At 40.8% G+C, this 26,197-nt stretch overlaps 1 protein-coding gene and 1 non-coding gene across 16 annotated transcripts in view; one reads left to right on the forward strand and one right to left on the reverse strand.

Annotated features, from left to right (window-relative positions):
• Positions 1-4,222: 4,222 nt before the first annotated feature.
• Positions 4,223-26,197, reverse strand: part of DCX (doublecortin) — a 361,602-nt gene continuing 339,627 nt past the window's right edge. For 10 of the 15 annotated variants that reach the window (XM_043457798.1, XM_043457799.1, XM_043457808.1 and 7 more), the window contains 2 exons: positions 16,674-16,771; positions 4,223-5,440 (listed from right to left, as the gene is read on the reverse strand). In XM_043457798.1, coding sequence (XP_043313733.1) covers positions 5,384-5,440; positions 16,674-16,771 — 155 coding nt within the window. In that variant the 3' untranslated portion in view covers positions 4,223-5,383. The remainder of the gene's footprint in view (positions 5,441-16,673; positions 16,772-26,197) is intronic. The other 5 variants (XM_043457809.1, XM_043457806.1, XM_043457810.1 and 2 more) reach the window with 2 other exon arrangements.
• On the forward strand, positions 21,457-21,563 carry LOC122436258. The gene has a single exon (XR_006267992.1). It is a non-coding gene; the product is annotated as a U6 spliceosomal RNA (small nuclear RNA).

The following is a 26,197-nucleotide window of genomic DNA, read 5'->3' on the forward strand; positions in this document are numbered from 1 at the left end:
AGTTCTGCTAGCCAGAGGAAGAATAAAATTGGGAATTCATTTTTAAGAAATGATTTGTGTTGTCTCAGTCCATTATCATGCCACTTAGAGCTGACATTGAGTGTTAAATTAACATCACCGGACTGGGTCTGGGTCACCCAAAGCCAGAGAACCTGCTGGAGATGTATCTCTAGCCAAAAGGTAGGTGAGCGGAATCAAGGCGGTATCCTTGTTCCAGGTGGTCACACCTATAAGGAAGAGTCAACCCTGCATGGGATTATAGAACTGTGGATGAAGCTACATATGGGGTCTCCTTCTTGGGCAGAGGCAGAGTGTAACAGCCTCAAAGTTCCACATCAGGAGAGAGACCCAGGAAGCCCAGCAATTATAAGACTCCATGGCTACATAGGAGGTCTCAGGTCACTTCTGGCATGTCAGTCGCTAGGTCTTTATTCTCCCTAGGTTCCCAGTACTAAACATTGGGACTCCAACCCCTTGCTAGTCCCAGATGAGCTTCAAAACACGGATGGTTTACTTAGGAAGCCAGCCTAGGCCTCTAGGTCAAATCCCTCAATGCAATGACAATAAAAGAGTGAGGCCTGGTCTTAGAAATCCAAATGACTCCATGTGGCCAAGGACAGGTTCCAGTGGCTTTAAAAGAAAGAAATATGCATGTTTTTATTGCCATGGTAAACTGGACGGTGGGGGGAGTCACGAAACGCCACTGTCCACTGCGTCTGTCTGAGGAGGTCCCTTGGCACAGGCGTTTTTGAGGTGCGCTGAGCTGGAGGAACATTCTCATCAGTGTGCTGGAGCTCATCTTGGAGACATGGCATGCTTGTACCCTTGTCCAAGGGAGATGTGTGTGTGTGTTTAAGATAAGCTATTCAGAAATAAATCTGAGGGGGATTAGGGACACGTCCATCCAGAGTACTACAGGGACTAAGAAGCTGATGTAATTTTGTCCAAGGCAAACATTTGATTGCTGGCCTAAGACTTGGGTTGGGTGACTCAAAGAAGAATCTGGAGGTTCAAACCCACTCTTCTTGCCTTCTTCCAATAACAACACATTTCCTTTAAGGTTCCTTGGTTACCACTGAGGGAGGAGGAGAAGCAAGAAGGAGACAGAATTTCCAGAGGAGTGGGGGTAAGCCTGGAAGGAGGTCTTTCAGAGCTAAACTGATGAATACCTGGTTCCCAGGAAGAACCTCACTGTGGAGAAAGCTACATGTTCAGACCCTGTTGCCCTGGTTTCTGCCATGGAAGGCCACAGGAGCAGTGTACACAAGATAAGTATGGTGTGTACAGCATATAGCTTACTATTTTAGTGCAAATACAAGGAGTCAATGTTTAACATCAGCCAGGGTACATTTTAGTCACAAAGCCCCTTGCTTATACCTGGAAATTGTCTCCATTGATGCAGGATGGCTATGGGAAAATTGTGGATGAGCACAGCAAGGTCAGGTTATTTTCTCTAGCTAGTCTCATCCCTATATTTTAAAAGAAATCACCAAAATAAAGTAATTAGTCTCCAATTTAAAAAAATAAATTAATTAAAAAAATAAATCATTGCTAGGGAATGGTGCTGTGCTGTGCTTGGTCGTTTCAGTTGTGTTCGACTCTTTGTGACCCCATGGACTGTAGCCCTACAGGCTCCTCTGTCCATGGGGATTCTTCAGGCAGGAATACTGGAGTAGGTTGCCTTGCCCTCCTCCAGGCCAGGGAATGGTAGCCACACTCATTTAAAAAATACTGAAAAGTCATCTCAGAAAGTCAGGATAAACAAAGCTATTATTTCTCCCTCCCTCCCTCCCTTCTTTCCTTCTTTCCTTCCTTCCTTCCCCTGCTCTAGGAACAAGATACATTTACCTCAGCCTTCAAAGACCAACCCATAAGAGATGAGATGAAGTGAACTGACTGGAGAAACCAGTCTTCCCCCATCCCGTTTGAACAGAGCAGGAGCTCCGGGGACTCTTCTGAGGACTCCTCAAGGTGGGCAGGGATCACCGGTGCTTGATGGACGAGGGCAGCAATCCCACTATTTCTGTTGGTCCTCAATCCCTGCTTCTCTCTGGGGACATCTGCAGTCCATGTGGATGGGAACCATGTGAATATAGGGAGAAAGAGCTGTATTAGGTTGCTGGGTGGATTTCCCACTGAGATCAGGGCAGCAGCATATGGCTCCAAGATGCAACATGACCCTGGGAGAGAATTCTCAGGAGCCTAGTGGAAGGCAATACAGTTCAGTGGGAAAGGCCTTGGAATGGGAGCCAGGAGATGTGGGTTCTAATCCCAGCCCTGGCCCTAGCCAGCTGTGTGACCTTGGGGAAATTACTTTACCATTGCATCTCCGTTCCTGGCCTGAAAATGAGCAATTTGGAGTAATGATATGATCTGAAGATTCCTTCCAGCTTGAAAACTGTATGATTCAGTCTAGGCTAATACTAAAGTCCATAAGGACACAAAGCAGTCATGCTAATGGCTATCCTTTCCAAAACAGTGAAGAGAAAAGGAACTTTTCTCTCAATTTACCCCTAGTTAACACTACTTATGAAGTTGTTCAGCCCAGCCCCATATATACATATTCCCCTTCTTTGTCCCTATTTCTATTTCTGTAAGGGAGAAAAATCAGGAGGTAGGAACAAGCAATAGATGGATTGTGTGTATGTGTGTGTGTGTGTGTGTGTGTGCATGTGTGTCTAAGAGGGAGGAAGAATGGGGGGAGTGGTGGCAAATCCTTGCTGAATGACTTGCTATTTGCTGACTGTGCAGAAGGTAATACAATGGGACATTTGTGGTAAAACTGGATTGGGTAAAATTGTGAATGAATGACAGGACTGAAGGAGCTCAGTAACAACCAGATTTTGTACTTTTTTGCTTTGAAAATGGGCCAATTTAAAATGCAGTTGTTAAAGGCTTGAATTTTGAACTAGACCAAAGTCCCCTAAAGTGGCAATACAGAAACCTGTCCTTATTTTTTATTTTTTTAAAAGATAGAAATTCTATTATTATTATAGAAGATAATAATAGAAATGCATTGATTATTATAGAAGGTTGAAAGATCATTCTGAAGAAAATATGGCCACTGAATATTTTCTAATGGTACATGTGGCACAAACAAGGGAACGCTCAGAGAGGTAGCCTAGGGCATGGACATGAGGAAATCTGTGTTTCTCCTCTGGTCCTACTCTTTAACAGATGGTCATTTGGCTGCCTCAGCCTGCCTTTCATCTTAAATTGAAGGAATTGGACAAAATGATATCTAGAGAAAGACTGTGGGTGGAATCTTTGGGGAATCTGGTCTGCAATTTAGATACCGACCTCCTACCACTCTCTACAGCCTCCAACCCAAGTACCAATTTTTCCCAGTTAACTACAAATTTTTTGGGGAAGCATGAAGCAAAACTTTAGCTTCCAGAAAGAAGTAGCGGGTAAGTAAAATGGGCTTCTTAATGATTTCTAACAGCTTACAAATAAAGGAGAGGGGGCAAAAAGAGATTCTCATACTTCGGGGTTTTTCAATGACCAGTTTTATCAGGAATCAGTACCACCATCATCTGGATTTTCCTTGTAGCTAAGGGCATCTGAAGCTTGTCTCGGGGCATCTGATCTACCCCTTCCATAAGTGCATTTCCTCCTACACAGTGCACATCAGCAATGCCATAAAGTTGCCACTGATTCATGTCAGGGTGTCCTGTAATATCTCCTAAATATGAATCAGCTATGTGCGTGTGTGCATGCATGCATGCATGCACACACACACACACCCCCACACCCACACACACACCCCAAGCTCATTCCAGTTAAAGCAGAGGAACAAATGCAAGTCATTCAATAGCCAAACAGCAGCTTGACTTTGAATGTTGCACCTTTCCAACTATCTGAACAATTACAATGAAATAAGGATATCTTCATATCTGCTAAAAGCAAACACAGAATTGGCATGCATGGCTTTCACTTAAATTTAGTTGTCTTTGCCATTATGGGCTATGATTATAGACAAAAAGCAGTGTTATGAACCTGTACCTCAAAGACTGAGAAATATTTCAAATGATCAGTCCTTATAGCAAAGAGAAAGGATTCTGTGTCTTCAGTATGAAATATCAGGAATATAGATAAAAAAGAGCTGCTTAAAATATGCCGTAACATTTCGTTTAAAATATAATTAGAATGTCTGGTCCACATTGAAATTATTAATGTAAGCGTAACTGTTAAAAAGTTATCAAAAGACTGATTCTATTGAATTGGCCTCTGCTATTCATTTTGTTTTTTTTTTTTTTTCCTGGAAGTTTCTGTTTGGCAGTGACAGCATGATTTCTAAACTACATTATTCTTCTGCATTTTTTTTGGTAAATTTTCTGCATGTGTTTTTTAGACAAAAGAAAAATCACCAGTTTATAAAAAAGGAGCCTGAAGAGTTTGCTCCTGAAATACAGACACAAGGTTTTATAAAAAGGATATTGGTTTCTTGCTATAAAAAGCGACTGAAAGGTGTCAGACCTGAAAACAAATTCTCACAGTGTTTTCAGTGTTGGCTGTTTACAAGGCATTCAATAGAACAGAGATAGATGGATACCGTACAGTTTGTGTCCTAACTCGCTAGGGTAGACAGCCTCTTAGAGGACCCAGGTATATGAAAGCCCCTCACCCCCAACTGTTATTAATTGCTTATTGACTCTAAATTGCCCCAGTGGAGATGTTGACAAGGAATTCACTGTGCTTTATAAACACTATTGAAATGTCCACAGTGTTTTCCAATTTTGCCTAGTCTCTTTAAGATATCCTACACCAGGGTCCTAAGCCTCTGGAGTCAGAATGACAAGTTGCTGGTGCTTCTCCCTCTTGGCATCCAGAATTAGTGCTAAACAACAAACTAGAGTTTCAATCAGGAGTGAAGTGCCAGGCTGGGGAGCTGCCTTGCCGTCCTCCCAGGATCCTCCAGCTTTCTTGAGATGGGGAGACAAGGGATGCTTATGTTTGTCACTCTTGAATTTGCCAAAGATTTTCCCCTCCCCGCCACCACACACATCTTAAGTGCTATGTGTGTAAAAAACTCTCTGCAGAGGGAAGGCTGTCACAGATGAGGAAAGCGAGATGGGGGGAAATAATGCAGGTGCCTAAGTATCCAATAGAAAGATCACGGACTAGTACATTTTGCATCCCTGGAAAGTTACCCCCAAAGGATGGTTATCAATCTATCTCTTATAACTGGTAACTGTGGATCAGTGGCCCAGAGGAGAAATCACAGGAAAATAAACCCAACATATTACAGTGTGTTTTTAAAAGTAACAACAACAACAACAAAATAAAAATTTGAAAGCACCAATAGCCCTGTTGGACACTTGAGCAGAAGTACCCTATTGTAACGGTAAGCTTGCGTTTGTATTCTGGACTCTCTCCTCCTTCACATGGAATCACCAAGTGAGTCTGAGTCATCCAAGGACAGAGGCAGGTACAGGTCCTGTAAGAAGATAAGAGATAAAGTTAACTCTCCTTTTCTTAACATCTTGGGCTCTGCAATGGGCAAGATTATGTGACTGCTTTTTTTTTAACTAACATTTTCTCTAATTTTTATTTTGAAATATAGATTCACAGGAATTTGAAGTACAAGAAGGTAGCTTTGCACAATGTATCCTTCATTCAATTTCCCCCAATGGTAACAATCTTGCAGTTTTCCATGCATTCATGTATGTGTATGTGTGTGTGTGAGTATGTGGGTATAGTATAGTCGTATGTGACTTTATCATATGTGTATATTTGTATGACCATCATGACAGTCGAGATACAGAACTGTAGCCTCACCAAAGGGCTCCTGCGTGCTACCCCTTTATAGCCACATCCTCCCCTCCCCCATCCCTAAGCCTTGGCAAACAGTGTTCTGTTTTCCATCTCTATAATTTTGTCATTTCAGATGTTATATAAATGGAAGCATACAGTATATAACCTTTTAGGATTGGCTTTTCCCATCAGCATAATTCCCTGGAGATTCATTAAGCTGTTGCCTGTAAGAGTAGTTCACTCCTTTATATTGCTGAGCAATATTCCATGGATGTACCACGGTTTATTTAACCATTCATTGGTTGAAGGACATGTGGGATGATTCCAGTTGTAGGCTATTATAAATAATACAGCTATAAACATCCATGCACAGATTTTTGTGTCAACATAGTTCTCAGTTCTCTGGGAGAACTGCTCAAGAGTACAATTTCTAAGCTGTGTATTAATTGCATGTTTAGCTTGGTAAAGACTGCCATATTGTTTTCCAGAGTGACTGTACCATTTACATTCTCACCAGAAAAGTATTAGTGATCTAGTTTATTCACATTGCCACCAGGATTTGGTGTTTTCACTACTTTTTATTTTAGCCAGTCTTGTGGGATTATAGTGATATCCCATTGTGGTTTTAATTGGCATTTCCCTGATGACTAATGATGTTAAACATCTTTTCATGTGCATAATTGACATCTATAATTCCTCCTGAGTTCAGTTGAAGAAAACATTCCTCAGAAATGTTTCTTCCTGTCTTTTATTCATTTTTAACTAGATTTTTCTTACTGTTGAGTTTTAACAGTTATTTTTATATTCTATATATGGCTTTGGTTAGATACATGGCTTGCAGTCTGCAGCTTATCTTTTCATAACTTTTGCACGGTCTTTGAGAGCAAAAGTTTTCAATTTTTATGAGGTCCAATTTGTCTAATTCATCATATTTTTCTTTTACAGGTTGCACTTTTTGTTGTCATATCTAAGAACTCTAGCCAAACATCAGAAGATTTCCTCCTGTATTTCATTTCTAAATGTTTTACATTTACAATTATAATCCATTTTTCAGTTAATTTTTACGTAAGATGTGAGGTTTAGGTTGGGATGATTTTTTTTTTTTTTTTTTGCCTAAGGATATCCAATTCCCCCAGCACTATTTATTAAAAAAGCTATCTTTCTTCCACTCATTGACTTTCTTACCTTTGTCAAAAATCAGTTGTAGATATATAAGTGGATTCATTTCAGGCTTCCAGAGAGCTGCCAGACCCTGAACAGATGGATAACCCAGAAAATGTACCCCATCACCTAATTCCAATTTATTTCTTAATACTTCCATTTCCCACCAGGAACTAGGATTCATGACTCCAATACTGCCCCAAGTCTTGTCTATGTCTTGAGGAGATGGGATGATATGGCAAAGGTTTTTTTCTACTGTTCCCAGAGCTTTATTTGGAGATCCTTGTGGTTACTTGTAGACTTACTTCCCACATGGTCTAAATCAGAGCTTTTCAAATCTCTCTCTCTCAGTCTCTTTCTCACTTCTCGTTTAAATTCTCTATTCAAATGAAATTTTTCTTGGAAGCCAAATACATGAGACAAATAGAAGCGTAGTTGTTTTGGTCAAATCAGACATGGGGGAGGCAGAATCTCACCCATCCCCAAATGAAGTACCGTTTGAAAACCACTGTTTTCATTTACATTATCAGCAAGATACTAAAGCAAACTGGAAATTTGAGGGTCAAGTCTCTGGGTGATTAAGAGGCTTTCTTTGGTATAAACACAGAACTTCAGTAGAGAGCTGTCCAAGAGAATTAGAGAATGCAAATTTTCCTTGAGGTAAAGGAAAAAGTGAAGATGATGAAGGGGGACGAGAATAGGGAGGAGAGGGACTTATTTATCTAACATTGAGAATGCTTTTTGCTGAGAAAGGATAGGAAGTCTGTTAGGCCACTTAGAATGGAAACAGAAGTAAAGTATACTCAGAAATCTGAGGGTGTAGTTAAGTAGTACTCTGACACTGAATAAGTCTTTAAGTCTTGGTTTCTTCATCAAGAAAATGCAGAATGTACAATCTATAAGGTCTCTACCAGCTCTGAGGACACTCAAAGGAAGACTGAATCATTAAAACACATACACACACACACACACACACACACACAACAAAGGCAACTGTAGCAAATGGATTCACTTTTCACCAACCCGCCATCCCTACACTGTAAATCAGGTGTTGGAAAACTTTCTCTGTAAAGGGCTAGATAGTAAATACTTTAGGCTCTCTTTGCTGGTCACATATGGTCTCTGTCACACACTTTCCTTGGGTTTTGTTTCTTTTGCAACCCTTTAAAGATGTAAGAAACATTTTTTTTACATTGGGGTGCCATCCAAAACAATCAGGCCATACACAAGATTTGGTACTCCTGCTGTTAATTACCAAACAAAACTTCTTAGAATTCTGATAAACAGGCAGGGAGTACAAAACTGAGAAGACAATAGGAGAGCAATAAAAACAGGTAGAATGGAGTTGGGGCAAAGTGGCATACTATGCAGTTGCATCTCTGAAGGGATTTAGTTCTCCAGAAATTGAGTAAAATGAAAATTGGATATAGTCAAAGTATCTTTGAGCCTTAGACTGTAAGAATAGTGGAGAGACTCTCTGAAAATCTGATCCTGCATAAATGCAGTAACACTGGAAAAAATTGTCAAAACCAACTTTTTCAGAACTCCAGAAATTAACCAAAGGCTTGCAACAACCCCAAAAGTATTTCGTCAAGAAAAATGACTGACTCTCAGTAAGAATACCAAAGTTTGTGGTGCTTTAACTGGTCCTATTTCCATTCTCTCTCTCCCCAACTCCAGGATATCTTTGAAAACCAACAGCCTCAGAACTACAGTATCTGAAAAACAGCGACCTAGACGCCACTAGAGGATGCAGAATGGGACTGGAGTTCCCCCAAATGCCATCTTCCCAGAGAACTGTCACTATTTGACCTGTCAGTTGATTCCCACTTATGGGGCTCTTCTTTATTTGACCTGACTCAAAGCACACTCACTGTGAACAGCCTTTACAGGGAGCATTAATCAATTGCAATTGTTTAAAATCATAGCTGCCTGATGTGGGGGAAACAGTTGGGGCAAATGAAGCTGCTCAAAACCTTAAAAGGAAAAGCTGGAGAATTCATGTCCATAGGGGACTTTGAAAAGCTCTGACAATATTCCCGGGAATCTCTAGGGCCAGGCACATTTTCAGGGTGTATTCTCAAAAAAGATCTGAGAAATTCTTAATCTCTCACCTCTGGTTGGCCTTGAGGCCCCGAACAAACAGCAAGTGAAGGCTAAGGCAAGCTGCCTGACAGAGCATTGAAATCAGGCTTCAACACACACACACACAGACACACACACACACAGACACACACACACAGCCCTTCAGCAGAGGCCAGGAGACTTACTGAATCAAAGTATTTAAGGAAATCTAGCAAAATTATCCTTCAAGAATGAAGGAGAAATCAAGGCATTCCCAGATAAACAAAGACAGAGCTAGCAGATATGTCATATAAGAAATACTAAAGAGAATCCTCCTGGGAGAAATGAAAGGACAGTCACCCACATAACCCATATTAAGTAACACACGTAACCCACATAAGAAATAAAGAACAATGGTACAGGTAAATATGTAGGTCGAGACAAAAGAAGTTATTATAAATTTATTTTTCCAACTCTTTTCTTCTATTATCCAATTCAAAAGACAACTGCATAGAATAAAAATTACCAAGATGTGTTGGTGGACTTATTATGCAAGAAGATGTAATTTGTATGTGAATAAGAACACAAAGGGGTAGGGGATGAACAGAGATATACAATGGCAAAATTTGTATATACAGTTGAAATGAAGTTGATAGTAATCCAAAGTAGATTGTGTCAAGATGTTAATTGTAATCCCCAGGGCAACCACTAGGAAAAAACTTGAAATAAAATTAGTAAAAATACAGCAAGGAAATTAACAGTATACTGGAAAAATATCTATTTAACACAAAAAGGGCAAACATCCAGGAGTGAAGGAACAAAAAAGACATACACAAAATAGCAAATGGCAGATGTAATTACTAATTTACCAATAATTACATTAAACATAAGTAAATTAGGCACTCAAATGAAAAGGCATAGACTGACAGAATGATTTTTAAAACATTCAGCTCTATGCTGTTTGAAAGAGACATAATTTATATTCAAAGACATAAATAAGTTGAAAGCAAAATGATGAGAAAGATTTATCATGCAGTTAGTAAGCAAAAGAGAGCTGGAGTGGCTTATACTAATGTCAGAAAAAAACAGATTTTAAGGCAAAATCTGTTACTAGAGACAAAGAAGGACATTCATAATGATAAAATATAATTAAAACATATATGTGCTTTAACAACAGAATATCAACATACATGAAGCAAAAATTACTGAATTAAAGTAAGGAATAAAGAATTCAACTGCAACAGTCAAAACTTCAATACCCCATCATTAGTAATGGATAGAATAACTAGGCAGAAGACCAACAAGGAAAGAGAAGACTTGAAAGACAGACACTACAAGAAATTACACATCTAACCTATTCTGTCCAACAACAGCAGAATACACTTTATTCTCAAGGTCCCATGTAACGTTCTACATGACAGATCATATGTTAGGCCATAGAATGAGTCTCAATAAATCTGAAAGGGTTTAAAATCATACACAGTATGTTTTACAACTACAGTGGAATTAAATCAGGAAGCAATAACAGAAAGATATTTGGGAAGTTCACAAATATGTGGAAATTAAACAACACACTGCTGAATAGTCAGAAATCACAAAGGAAACTAGAAAATACAGTGAGATAAAGGGAAATGAAACCACAGTATACCAAAAGTTTTGGGAAGCAGCTAAAGCAGTGTTCAGAGGAAAATTTACATGAAATGTTCAGAATATGCTAACTCATAGAAACAGAGAGTAGATTAGTGGTACCAGAGGTGTGGGTGGAGGAGAAAGAGGCTGTGACTACTAGGCATAGGGTTTCTTTTAAAGGTGATGAATACATTCTTCCATAACTTTGTGATTATTCTAAAAGCCACTAAACTGGGCATTTTATTTAAAAAGGTGAATTTTATCTCAATAACATGTTGTTCTAAAAAGTAGTACCTTTGGAAAATCCTTCACATTGACAATTGAATACTGTATATTTCAAATTTACTTTTTAGTGTAGTTGAATTATAATGTGTTAATTACTGCTGTATAGAAAAGTGACTCAGTTATACATATATGCTCTTTTTCATAGTTTTCCATTATGGTTTATCACAGGTTATTGAATATAGTTCCCTATGCTATACAGTAGGACCTTGTTGTTTATCCATTCTATATACACCAGTTTGCATCTGCTAATCCCAAACTCCCAATCTAACGCTTCCGCCCCTCTCCTTTGCAACCAGCAGCCTGTTCTCTATGTTTCTGGTTCTGTTTCATAGATAGGTTCTAAATATTGTTTATATGATTCCTGAGCAGGTAAACCCTATACAGCAATATGCGTATATCAGTGTATAGTTTATACAGTAATATTCAGTGTACAAATGTACACTGTACATTGTAATGTTATGTACAAATGTAAAACACAGTTTTGTAGTAGTTTTGCTCTATGACTATATTGTGACCACTGATGAATTCCATAAATTTACACATAAATGCAAGTCCACTGTAGTAAAAAGAGCACAGGATTAAGAGCCAGGAGAACCGTCCTAAGCCTAACTTCCTCTTTCAGGATCTTTGAATCTATATCTGAAAATTGAGGAAGATGAAGACTATAAGATCTTTACGTTTCGTTCTAGCTCTAAAATTCCATAAAATATAACGTGGATCATTACATTTTGCTTTTCTCTAGTTATACCAAAGCCAGGGGAAGGGAGGCAGTCACTGCCAAGTTAGTGAACTTCCTGGGCTGTCTTCAGGTCAGCACACAAGGGTCTTTTCATTATGGAAGTCACTTTGAGTTCCACTACACTGAACACTCAACCACTGGACTTCAGTGTAGCTCTGAATCATTCATGTAATAGACACTTTAGTGTAGTTGGTTGGCTAGTGGAAATAATTAGCTGAGAAGATTGTTCCAGACTGTTATCTCAGAGGAAGAGGAGACAGGCCTGGGGTAGAAACGGGAGGCTATTCCACTTGCAGCTGCTGTGACTTGTAATGGGTGGGGTGAGACACAGGCTATGGAGAAAATCCAGAGGACTAGGCCTAGGTATGAACTTCCGTACTTCTATCCTCCATCAATTTCTTTAGTATTCAAAATATATTTTCTTGTATGAGTAGAACACTGTTCAGGGAAAGAAATTATCTCAACATTCTGTTTTGTTGATTGATATGTAGAAATACAGAAACACACATATTGCTTAACAATACAAATAATTTGCACCTGAAATTCATTTGCTTAGTCCCCTGGAGCCCTACAGAACAAAATGTTTGTAACAAATACAGCTGTGCTGGCGATACTATTGCTTTAGAGAAAACAAAAACTTGGTCTCTGGTCCAAGAAGCTTATAGTCCAAAGGAAGTCAGAGAGGAGTTCTGAGAAACCTGGCTTCTAGTTTGGGTTTGCTTTTTCCCAAATGTACCCTGTGCTTTTCTGATGGTGTGGTTTTGTTCTTGCTGTGGTTTTTTTTTTTTTTTGAAAGCTTGAATGCCCGTTCTCTTCACCAGCCATCAAAAGCCTACCCAGGCTTAAAGGTTCCACTTAAATGTCACCTAGTCTGTAAAGCTTTTCTGTCTCCCACTCTCCCACAGTTGGATGTCTTTCCTCCTCTTCTTTGTGCGCTTGCAGTTTTTTGTTCACTCTTGATTACACTACCAAAGTCCACTTAGAGTGGTGTCTGTGACTTAAGGTTCAGGATCCTGCTTTATTCATCAAACTATCTCTCTAAGCACTTCCAGGATGACAGAAAAAAAGAGTTTGGAAACACAGAGGATAATGTATATTTAAATAATGTTTGTTATGTTTTCAAATACTATGTCAAATACATTTTCTTTCAATCTCCAGGCAACTTGGCAAGGAAAATGCCTCCAAATTTAAAGCTAGGAGGGTGATCACTAATCTGGAAAAAAATTTTTAAATAAACGAAAAAGTTTCCCTGTGCTTCTAGGCATTTTGAACATCTTTAATATGGTGTGTGCGTGCTAAGTCACTTCAGCCATGTCTAACTCTTTGTGACCCTATGGACTGTAGCCCACAGGCTCCTCTTTCCATGGGCTTCTCCAGGCAAGAATACTGGAGTGGGTTGCCATGCCTTCCTCTGTGAGATCTTCCTGACCCAGGGATCAAATCCATATCTGTTATATCTCCTGCATTGGCAGGTGGGTTCTTTACCACTAGCACCACCTGGGAAGCCCCCTTTTATATGGTAACTTCTCTGAACTGTTGAATCATACTGGGGTTGTCTTTATGACTGGGCACCTTCTTTTTCTCATCTGTAAAATGGAAACACTAATCTGTCTTATCCCTTTTGCAGGGTTATCACAAGGGTAAAAGAAAAAATGGCTATGCAAAAAAGATAAAGCAGGACGAAAATGCAAAATGTTGTTCTCATTAACTATACTAGGATTTACTTCATGTCCATATTGCAGCATTTGAGTATGCGGACTTTGGCTAACCTCATCGCAGCTGCATTAAAAAGGATTCTCCATGAGTTGCTTAAGAGGAGAAGCCAAGCGGCTGATTACAGCTTAGGGCCCTGCCACAGCCATCAAAAGTAACCAAAGGGATGCTGGGACTTCAAGTTTGTTTCCAATTGCGCAGAAGGAAAGTCATGGCCTCAGCCACCTGCTTCCTGTCTCCACCATGACTCACACCTTTCAGGTCCACTTGGATGCAATTTCGGATGAGATCTGCTTAGGCCCTCTGCCCAAGGGCCTCGATGGTGCTAAGGCTCAGGTAACTGTGAAAGGAGGAGCAAAAAGCTGAGCCTGAGCCCCAAGAGGACTGAGCCAAGGTCACAACACACTTTTTAGCTTATTTAGAAAAACCAATTTGTCCTCCATCACTGGTGGTGTAAGCATGAAGCTACTGTTTCTGATAGGATACACTGAGTAAGACACAACATCACTTCTATGACATTTCTGTCCCAAACGCACAGTCTGAATTTAACCACAAGGAAACATCAGACAAACCTAAATCGAAAGACATTTCACCAAATAATTAGCCTGTGCTCTTCACTTCTATGATATACTTCCCTAAAAGATTTTTGAAAAGACTCAAGAACTTTTCTGAATCAAAGAAGACTAAAGAGACATGACCACTGAGAGCAATGTGTGATCCTAGGTTAGATCCTGGACCAAAAAAAGAAGGCTTTTGGGACAGTTGATAAAATTTGAATATGGATGAGAGAGCATACAACCGTATTGAATCAATGCAAACTTCCTGATTTTACCATTGTACTATGGTTATGAAAGAAAATGTCCTTATTCTTAGGAAATACAGACTGAAGTATTTAGAGGTAAAAGAGCATGATGTATGCAACTTAATTTCAAATGGTTAAAAAATTTAGTAAAGTGTATGTGTGGTGGGGAGGGAGAAGACCTACAAAAATAAAGTAAATGGGGAAAATATAAACAACTGGTGAGTCTTTATAGTACAAAGAAGTTCTCTGTATTATTCTTGCAACTGTTTAATTTGAAATATCAAAATAAAAAGTTAAAAAATTTGTGAAAACTATACCAAAACATAAGTGTTCTTTAAAGTTTGCTTTAGATAATTATATAATTTATTACTTAATGTTGGTTTGCTTAACTGCCATAAAAAGGGCAGTTTGAAAAATAAGGTGATACACTGAAAACTCAATGATACAAAGAAAATAGCGAGGCTCTGACAAGGCTGCCACCTGTAGCTTATTCTAGTCCTTCAATGGTGAAATTTGTTTTTAGAATTGAGTCCAAAACAAAAGCAAAACAAAATACAACAAGCAATGTCTGCCTAAAGCCTAAAAACCCAACCAGAAGAAACGGTTTAGCAATGCACTCATCCAATGGGCTTATGGGTGGTGGGGCTTCAGCCTAAATGAACTGAACATATCAATTGAAAAGTGGAAGGACTCAAGTGTATGGGCCAAATAAATGCCTAGACTGCCCCCCAGCCCAGCCCTTTGAGGAAGGTACTGGTGGAAAGTACTGGGATAGGTCACACTTCCCAGAAGGAAAGTAAGGGCAGAAATGCATGGAACAAAGACACAGTAGGAAACAGTGGAGCATCCCTATGAGGTTCTGTGTAGACAGTAGAACAACCAAGGTAGGCTATTCCTCATTCTGGTATGTCCACACGAACAAGCCTTGTTGCTCAGAAGAATCACTGAAAGTTGACTGCTAAAGCAGTTCTCATCCATCTCACAATCTCTGGGTAACACTGGCTACACAGACAGTTCAGCAGATCCTCCTTTGTTAAAATCAAGTAGCTCAAGAGAACAATTCAAAGGTCCCAGCCAGGGTCACTACCAGAAGTTAAAAGAGTCATTAAAGGAATGGAATGAGCATTAGGAATTATGGCGCAGGTAATGGCCGAGTTAACCAGGAAATTAAAATCCTGATGTAGAGAAAGGGAGATTTAAATGGATGTCAGGTAGTGGTGTGCTGTTAAATGTGTAACGACCAGCTTTCTGTGTGAGAAAACAACAGCTCTGATTTATAGCATTTGCTGAATTCCATGGTGTAAATATTCCCATCATGGCTGAGTTCTAGTTACCAGAGTTGGGAAGCGGTGTACACAGTCAGCTCTCATGAGCTAGTGTAAACGGGCTCCAGCAGACCAAGGGTCATAACCTGGGTGCCAGTCTTATGTCTGCTGCTGCCTAGCCATGTCACCCAAGTAAGTAACTTCACCATTCTGGGTCTCAATTTCCTCATGTGTAAAATATCAATCTCACAAGATCATTGAGAGAATCAAATGAAACAAATGTACCTGTGTCTCAGATCTCCTCTACCCCGACCCTCTTTGGTTCCGTGATGGAGCTGGCCACATTGGTGGCCTTTTGCCTTTCTCCATCTCATGTCAGGTCTTGTGAGCCAGGGGACGACAAGAGAATCCTAGAGGAAGCCACTCTATGGTGTGGTAATCAGAGCAGAGGGCTTCCCTGATGGCTCAGCAGTAAAGAATCACCTGCCAGTGTAGAAGATGAGGGTTTGATCCCTGGGTCAGGAAGATCCCCTGGAGAAGGGAATGGCAACCTGCTCCAGCATTCTTACCTGGAGAATTCCATGGACAGAGGAGCCTGGTGGGCTATGGTCCATGGGGTTGCAAAAGAGTTGGACATGACTTAGGGACTAAACAACAACAGAGCAGAAACTATATCCATGTAGCCTGTGGTGAGGTGGAAGGCAATGGTCACTGCAGGTTTTCGATACAGAAGAGATTTCTAGGTAGAAATCAGTTTGGAAAGTGGAGGTAGAGAATTTCTACAACATCTATTATTTTAATGGTATATTTATTGGGGCTAACTTGGAGGTGTAAAGGGTGCCTAGGGTCAGTGCAATGTATATATGCCCTCTCTTCCCATACTGTACCAGAATTGGCCTGGTCATGAAGAATACACAGTGAAATTAGGGTCTGTTCATATTTGAATGTCCCATGAATCTACAGGGAGTAGCTCAGAACTAACTTTCTTTATGACCTTTACTGGACCTAGGAACTTAAGTTGCCCTCAACACCCTGTTTGCTGGGACAAAAGTTCAGTTCATCCCCTGGGCCATCATTTGGGTATTTGGGTCCTTCATACCTCTTCCTTTTGGTTAAATATAATTAGAATTAAACCAGGGGCCAGAAGGATAAATACAAGTGATTGGAAGCTTGACCCCTGCTGGGATTCCTGGGGCTTCAAGCTAATGGACCAAAAAGTCCAAGTGAAAGGGGGTTTAGTAAGGTATAAGAGACATAATACCTTGTGCTTCCGGAGGCTGCCAGGACTGGTGGGCGTAGAGATGGGAGACTGCTTAGACTTGGGGGTAGAGAGCTGGCTGCTGGAGGTTCCGTTTGCTAGCCCAAGGCAAGAGAAAAGGAAGGGAGAAAAATCAACAGCATACAAAGGAACACGTTATCCTTCCCCTCTGAAGACACTGAGAACATTCAAACGCGCTACACAGACGACCAAGTGATTTGATGAGTAGAACAAAGGTGAAAAGAAACACATTCCTCAGAAAGGCAAGAACTACAATCCTCAGTTAATTAGATCCCCTCGCGGTGCAAGGCGGTAATCCACCCCCCCTTCCTCCCCCCCCTCACCTCCTCCCAAGTGCTTCCAATTACAGGGGTCTGGTTCTTTTCAAACCTTTTTCATATTCATTCCCAAGTCTGACCCTAGCAACATCTCTGGAGGTAGTCCGGGAACATGTTACTCTGTTTCAATTTTATAAATGACATAAAAGCGAGGCATGAAGAAGTTATATGCCTCACCTTAAAGGGGAAGGCATGTGGGTGATTTTGGCATGTCCCCTTTGGTGGCAGATGATGTGGTAGCTGGAGGACAGCCCTATTATCTATTTCTTCCCCTCTCTATTTTCCTGCTCATCTTTCCCCCCACTCTCTTTTCCCTACCTCATTCTGGGTGCAAAGAACAGAAGGAAAAAAGGAGAGAGAGAGAGAGCTAATTAGGAAGCAGAATGGAAAAGAAAAAGGAGGAAAAACAGTGTGAAACATAAAGAGAGGTGCATACAGCAAAATGGGCAGAGGAGAGAATTGAGAATGAGAGAGAGAGAGAGAGATCAGGAGTTAAGGAGACGAGAGACAAGAGGTTGCTAAGAAAGAGAAGAAGGAGGAAGTTTGAAATCAGGAGAAAGGCTTACAGACAGAAAAAGGATGGTGGTATTAACCAGAGTCAGGGTGCATCCCCATTTGTCTCTAGTCAGTAAAATGCTGAAAATGAGATGATTTCGTATTTAACATCTCTATATTCCATTGTTGTTGCAAATTGTCTTATATTCCCTTGCTGACCAGACTTTTTAAAGATCCAATCACGTAAAAAGAAATGTGGTGCATTGAAGTGGAACAATTAAACAGCTTTCAAAGGGAATTCATGTTCAGACATCTCATGCTTAAGTTAATTTATTTTAAAATCTAAGGACCTACATTGTTCCTCAGATATTCTGAAATGTGCTTTTTAAAAAAGGCAAATATCCCAAGGGCATTAGGGGGAGAGGGGAGGAGAAGCGAAAGAGGAGGAAGGGAAGACAGGAGAGAGCCAGTAGAGAGGAAGAGAAACAGAGAGAGAGAATAGGAAATTGAAAAAGTTGAGCAGGAAGATGGCCTGAGAGTGTTGCTGTTGATCCCACAGGTAAAGCTTAAACTGATGTATCATAAATATTTCCTGAAGATATACTTCCTCTGCACCACTCTGGTAATGTTTCCCTAGGTTCTGGAACCTTCATATCAACTATAGAGATGAAAGAGACATCAGTGTGGTGGTAGCTGAATTTATCCAAGTGCAAGTGAGCTGAAAAATGGGCACTTAGGCATCTACCGTCTGGTTTTACCTGTGTATTAACTTGTCTTTAACCCACTCACTGAGAGGCCTTTCTCCCTGTCAGGGTTTCCTGGGAGTCATTCATTCAATTGGCCAGTAGTTCCAGAGTACTTTCTCTAAACTGAGCCAAGAACTAGACACTGGGGTTTCAGAGATGAGTAAGTCACTTCAAATGGGGAGGCAGGTAAGAATACTGTAGAATAAGTGCTATGACAGAGCCAGAGAAGTGGTGTTATTGGAGCCCAGGGAACTAGGAGGCAAACAAGAGGAGGCAACACCTGAAAAAAGTCTGGAGAGATGACTCTGGAATAGACAAATCTATATTGATTAGATATTAGATATTTAGACAGAATTAGATTAGATAGTAGATATTTAGACAGAAGGTCCGGTAGATCAATGGTCGCCAGAGGCAGGCCAGCAGGAAGCAAGGGGGCTGGAATGGAGAGGGTCTGCTAACAGGTACAGGGTTTCTTGGCAAGGGGTGGATAAAGATGTTCTGGCATTAAATAGTGATGGTTGTTGTACAACTTTATAACTAAACTATCAACATCCAGTGAATTGTACATTTTAACTGAGTGGATTGTTTGTTATGTGAATTATATCTCAATAAAGCCATTAAGAGAAGAGGAATTGGAGCTAGTTAGGCAGAGAAGGTAGAAAGGGTAGTCAAGATCAGAATTTCACTGGGAGGGGCAAAAGGAATGGCAGTGTGAAAGAATACAGTACGTTTACAGAAGTACAAACAGCTCCAAATGGCTCCAGCATACGTGCCAGCAGTGAGTTCTGAGAGATGAGACTGGAGTTGAGGATAAAGACCAGACCCTGGGGGCCTCTTGTGTTAAGTTTTGGCTTGATGTGTGAAAGAAATCATACATTTGATACATCACAAGTTTGAGACCATCAAAGTTACATTTAAAAACTATGACTCCAGTTCTTGTGGGTGAACTGGATTAGGGTGGGGTAAAGGTGGAAGCAAAGAGATTGGTTGAAAGACAATGCATTCATCCAGGTGACAGGTGGTGATAGCTTAAATTAAAGCACTGGAGAGGTGAAGCATGGACTGGGAGAAGAAAAGAGACCTAGAGGTCAGGCAAACTTAGGGTGTTATGTACACATACGCTGCAACAAGCCACCCAAAGAAGAACATGACTTGTACCAAACAGCACAGAGACTGGGGGAGGTAGGCTTTGCCAGGGCACTAGGCTTTCTGGTGAATAAAAGGGACACTTTGGAAAAAGCAAGAGTCTATGGAGACACAATGTGGTGAAGGAGTCAATTACTCTGCAGGAAAAGGAAGGAGTTACTATACCACCTGCAGTACCTCGGGGTCTCCAAGCAGGACCTGGCCCCCTAGAATTCAAGATGCAGAGCAATCTTGGTCATGAATGTGAACTGACATAATGCAAGTCTTCCAAAAGAGCCCTGACCTCAGCCAGGAAGTCTCAAAGATGTAGGTATCCGCAGGTAAGTTCTGCCATTTTGTTCTACACAGTTGCTGTGTTCTTGGGCAAGCAAGTTTCCCAGCGTTCATCAGCCATGCTACAAGAGGATGGCTGCTATACTTCCAGTGTGAAAACTGTCCTTTTTACCTACCCTCTTATCTAGCTTCTTACCTGAGAGTGAGCCCACTGGTCTTGCCAAAATGTGGGACATTATTAACCATAGCATGTCCACATGGGAATCAATTCCCACTTATTGGCCGTAGAGCTGCACACACAGGTGTTTTTTTTCTTTTCAATTTCCAGTTCTTTTCTCAACATTCTCTGTAACTCTCTCACCCCAATTTTAGAGCACTGACATTCCATCTATACCTATCTCTAGTCTCTGTATGTCTATGTATGTTTATATATGTTCCACTGCCACTCTCCCAATCAATCCATCCCCAGATTAATCTTAAGCTACCTGCAAATAAAGGATTTAATTTTGTCATCAACATTCAATAAGCATTTTGAAAATCAGTTTTTAACCATTTAACTACAACTAACAATTTAATTGTTGGGGGAAAAAAAAAGCAGACACTTTCCCAGACTTTCCTGATGGAATCAAACCCAAAGATGGACACAGAGCAATGAGAAAATGTAAACACATACAGGCAAAGGTCCCCCTGGAGTAGGAAATGGCAACCTGCTCGAGTATTCTTGCCTGGAAAATTCCATGGACAGAGGAGCCTGGCAGGCTACAGTCCATGGGGTCACAAAGAGTCAGACATGACTGAGAACACACAGCACACAACTCAGGCAAAGGTCAATTCCCTACAAGCTGAAGGAGCTCCTACGTTTACAGAGGACGTAAAACATATTCTTATATGCATTTCTTCTATGGGTTCTGTGGGAAAAAAAATTTGGAAGGGTGCCATTTGACTTGAATTATGAAGCCAATTCATATAAATGTCAAGTAAAAGAAGTAGCAGGAAAAGATGAAAATAGGGTCTGATGAACCGTGCATAGTCTGGGATTGGCAAATCTACATGGAAGGCTGTCGCACATCATTTTGACAGTGACTGGAAATAACACCAGTTTGATAACCCTCATTTTTCCTTTATTCTGCTCAGACATCTTTAGCTCCTGTCTCTGAGGTTCCATTTCTCAGCTGCAATTTGAGAATGTACTGGGGGAGTCTTCACCATCTTTTACTGGTCTCTCTCATTTCCCTTCTCATAACCACAGCCTCACTGTGGTCATCTTTTATTTACTCATATTCCAAATCCTTTCATCCCTTTCTTCTCATTGTACAGTTCATTTTTACTCCTCTACAACAAGGCACATCAGGAACTTTTCAATCTTCTAGGCTGCTTTAACAATCTTATCAATAAAAACCAGGATAATAATGCTTATTGTGTGTCTGTGATAAGCCAGGAACTCTTTTCTCTCTTTCTAGTCTCTCACTCTCTTTCTCTCTGTCTCTCTCTCTCTCACACACAACTTCATCTAGTCATATTCTAATTTCTGATGTGGAAACAGAGGTTTGTTCCAGTTAGAGGCAGCAAATCCTATGTCCAGGATTTGAACACAGGTCTTTCTGATTCCAAAGCCTATGTATGTTTTGGTTTGTTTTCAGTTTTTGCTACATTGCTCTTCCCTTTTCACACTTTGCTCCTGGGGCGCCTTCCTATGACAACTTTCTGACATGGGGTAGGAAGGAGGGAGAAGAGTTGTGGCAGAGAAAAAAAGGAAGAAATAGGAGCACATAGAAGCAGACACCAGTGCTCGCTTCGGCAGCACATATACTAAAATTGGAACGATACAGAGAAGATTAGCATGGCCCCTGCGCAAGGATGACACGCAAATTCGTGAAGCGTTCCATATTTTTAAAAAAAAAAAAAAAAAAGAAGCAGACACCAGAGCTTACATCCATCTTCTAGGCTTTTTATCCTACTCGATCTAGTTAAGATTGGAAAGTGATTAGCAAGAGCTATCTTTCATTCACCCTGCCAACATTCATAGACAATGTCATGAAACAATAGCAGAGAGAGCAGCCAGCCAGGCATGTAACTACCCTCATGCCACAGAATCCTCTGAGAAGATGGTATCTGCGCCCTGTCTGCCACTTCCCTCAGCTATGCAGCATAATTGCCAAGCTTGGCTTGGCACAATCTTGGCTTACTAGTTTCTCTGAAGGCTCATGCCTGCCTATTTCCCAGTGCTTGTCTTTAAATCCTTGGCTCCCTTAGAATGGAACAAGACAAGCCCAAACAAAAGATGGTGGGTAAGGTAGCTAAGTTGAATTAACTAGATTTACAGGGACTTAAGTGTGTAGGGGAATAGGAGCTCCCAGGAGTCAAGAACAAGATAGAGGGAGTAAGTTCCCAAAGAACAAGGAGAAATTTCAGTTTCTGGCATGGGTGGCCAAGGGCAGAGTATGGTCACCAGCCTGGCAAGTTGATGCTGAGCTCTTGGACTCTGAATTCCCTTGTCTGGAGGCTGGACTGATTCCTGGAAATCAAGATGCAATTGTGTGAAAAGTGGGTGTAAGTTGCCCCAGGTACAGCGATTAAAGATTTGTCTGGGCAATGAGTTAAACAAGTCATTTACTTTCTGGGTTCAAATTTGCATGGTACAGGAAGAAAAAGGTCAGTTTGACATGTGCTTTTCACCCAGCCTTTGGCTGGAGAGTAAACTGATTTAATATTCATTCTCACTTAGCTCTGGCTTTTCCCTCCCATTTGAATCTCCACATTTGAGCTCAACTCAAAATCAAGTCTGCTGGTTTGGGTTTGAGGTCTATTTTGAAATACTGCTCACTGAAAAGAAATAATCCAGTCTACAAAAAAAAGCCATGACAATCATTTCAGAGCCACGTTGAAAACAGCAGATGTATTTCTACAATTGTTTTCAAAGCATTTTGCACTATGTGAATTCACATGACTCTCCTGATAACCCCAAGAGATGGTAGCCAGGAATTAATGGTCTCCTTTTAATCACAAGAAGAGCCTCAGAGAGTTTAGGACTTGCTTAAAGGGGATAAATAAACTGCTTCTTCTCAATGGATGGTGGACTTCAGGATTTGCTTACAGATTTATTTCAAAATTCCCCCAAAGTTAGCATATCACATACCACCATGACTTTTTAGTGATTGGTTCTCTGTCTTGTCTTTTCTAATTTCCTAATGTCTTGAAGAGGGAGATCTCAATATACAGTTCAGTCACTTCCTCGTTCTTTTCTCATATTGAGATGCTCAAATGTTCCTTCATTCCAGTCCAAAGACACCCTGGTTTCTTTCTACTTACACAGGGAGGTTTTCTGGAAGGCCATCCAAGTAGAACCAAGGTGGTTTCAACTTACTTCAGAACAAGGCCAAGAGACTGAGCCTGTGGTTTTCATACATTCATTCCAAAGAGCCCTTGGGCGGGGTGTGTGGATTGGTTTGGCTAATTATTTCTGCTCAGTGGGAAAGCTTTTGTCCCTCTCCCCAGACTCGTCTAATAGGGAAGCAAAAACTAAGGGCCCAAGAACAGTTTTTCACTGATTTGATCACAAGCCTGGTTCTCAGGCCAAATTCAATCATAGGTTGTAAGACACTGTAACTTCAGAAGTTGGAATTTGAATTTTAAATCAATTCCCTACAGAGTCTTGGACAGCATGCAGTGGTGAATCTTTTAAATAAAGGAGAGAAGTAAAAGTCTTCCCTATAGCAAAACAAAAAATGTGTACCCATTTCTGCACTATTTTGACACAGATCAGTTTCCTTCAAGAAGAGGACAACTGTAAGAAGACTGATAGATGTGCCAGGATTGTTTCCTCAGACTTGATAATGCTGACAATATTTATTTCCAGTTGAAGGTGGTTTTGCTGAGAACATGTTTCTGGTGGAGCAAGCCTGTTGTCAACACTCCCAGTTTTATGGGGCAGGAACTAGAAAAAAACTACACTGCCCTTAATCTGTGGAAAGAATATATGCTTTGGAATCAGTCAGGGTTTTAAACCCTGGCTTAGCCATTTCTTAGATGTGTGACCTCAGGTGGAACCTACCTTCTGTGAGTCTGTTTCCTCATCTGTAACATTTGAATAAAAATAATGCCGATGCCAATTCTTATTGTTTTGAGCATTACATGACATACTACATAGAAAACGCTTAGCCAAGTGCCTTAGCAGATAGAGAGGGCTCAATAATGACATGTTCCATTGCTATTACTACTGCCACTACTAGAAATGGAAGGAACTGAAGCATTGAGTTAGGAAATCCCCTTCCACGGTGGGTGATTCATCAACTTATGGAGGCTGAGGACTAATTCTTTGGCTAGCAGGTCAGACATTAGAAGACTGAAGTTTTCCTGAGTGAAGCCCATTATTTTTTATTTTTGCATGTTATGGCCATGCTCCCCAAAGAAGAGCACTTGGTTCTCGACTCTCTCAGCAGTACCATGGGGGTGGGATGGTCAATGAACTCCATGTGGAACCAATGAAGGTATCGGAGCAGGTAAGTTATACAATGGCTATGCTTTAGGATGAAAAATGTGGTGTCACCACAGCAAATGCCTAAGTGGATAGAGATTTGAAGCAGAGATGCTATCTAAGAGTATGTTGAGCAATTCAGGCATCAGGTGATGAGGGAAAGGAAGAGATTTTTTGTGAGAAAGGTGAAGATGGTTTAAAGGTTCAACAACAACAGGAACAGGATATGGTAGACATAAAGGATTGAAGAGTGGGAAGAGTCAAAGATAATGCCAAGGTGCTGGGTCTAGGGAATAGAATTGATTCTATTGTCAGGGAGTTGGGGAAGGGAAATATTTTTGATTTGTAGACACATTGCATTTGGCACATGGAGGCAGAATTGTCTGGTCAGCATTCATGGCGCTGATATCCAGAAGGAAGGTGGGGGCTGGAGATGTAGATTTAATGGCAGCCTGTCTGTACCTCAATGTGCTATATTCATTACCACCTCTGCTCTTTTGTTCATGTTTTCTCTGCTGCCAGAAATATCCACTTCTTTATCAACTGAAATCTTCCTTCAAGCCCCAGTTCTTTCAGGAAGCCTTAACACCCTAGCCCACAGTAAACTCACTTTCCCACAAACTCAAATACTTCCAACAGCACTTACTGCCTGTGTCTCTCATGCACTTGGCATCTAAACAAATCATTATCGTTAAGTCTCATTTTCAGCACCACAGTTCAATGGTTAAATTGTAGAGTGTGGAGCCAGATTGCCTGGGTTCAAACCCCAGCTCTACTACTTACTAGCTGTGTGGTCCTGGGTAGGTCAGTCCACTTCCATATGCCCTAGTTTCTTCATGTGCCAGATGGGGATAATAGCTACCTCATAAGGTTGTTGTAGGAATTAAATTAGTTAATACATGTAAAATGATTAGAATGGTTGCTTGGCACATAACTATATAAGTATTTGTAAATAAAAATTTTTATACTCCACCAAAAATTTGGAGAATCACTTGTATTTAAACACAAATCCCAGGGTGCAACAGGTTGCTAGGACTCCTACTGCAGGGACATGGGTCAACACCACTACATCCCATGGTCTATGGTGTGCTCAGGGCCCCCATTATACTGCTTCTCCAACCATTTCCTAAGCAGTGGAAAAGTTGCCTTAGATATAGGACAGTTTTTCCACTTCAACTAGACATAAGCTGTGGTGTTAGAAAGAACCAGAATGGGGGGGGGGCAGGTAAGGGAAGTTTTTTCTCTTCCTATGGCTTCACCAAGGGCACAGACAAAGGGCAGCACTTACCCTTGGATGGACAGGAGGGGAGCTGATGGAGGGTCTATGATAGGCACTGGAAACAAAGGTGCTTAGTTTATGGCTGTGTTCTATGCTGCACAAAGAGGATGTCACACATACCACCCCCACCCCTGCCTCCCTACAGCCCTTTTCTGAAAGCTTAGGAAGGTAGAAGGAGCAGAGAGGCAAGGGCCATCCAAGAAAGACTGTTTATTCACCACTCTGGAGCTTCTACACCTTGCCTCAAGGACAAGGCAAGGATTGTTTGCATGGGAGCCAGGAGAGCTGAGCTCTCATTCCTGAGTAGTAAATAGATATTGGGAAGACTGCAAGATTTACTGAACCTCTTTATATCTTAGTTCTCCAATCTAAAAAAAAACAACTGGATAATTTTCTTTTCCCAACTTAATTTATGGTGCTATTATGAGTGACAACTGAGATGATGGATTTGGAAATATTTTGCAAAGTGCAGAGCATTTACGTCATGTAAAAGATCACTATCTTGAACTTCTCTCAGATGCAGAAGAAGGATATTGTGTGTTGAAGACCTTCTGGAGAAGGAAATGGCAACCTACTCCAGTATCCTTGCCTGGAAAATTCCATGGACAGAGGAGCCTGGCAAGGCAGGTTATAGTCCATGGGGTTGCAAAGAGTTGGACATGACTGGGCAACTGAGCCCACACACAGTCACACGTGGCAAGTGAGCATTTGAAGTGTGGCTAGTCAATTGAGGTGTACTGTAAGTATAAAATACAATCCCATTTCAATGAATG

Source organism: Cervus canadensis, chromosome X (genome assembly GCF_019320065.1).
Source record: "Cervus canadensis isolate Bull #8, Minnesota chromosome X, ASM1932006v1, whole genome shotgun sequence".
In the NCBI taxonomy this organism is placed as follows: Eukaryota; Metazoa; Chordata; class Mammalia; order Artiodactyla; family Cervidae; genus Cervus; species Cervus canadensis.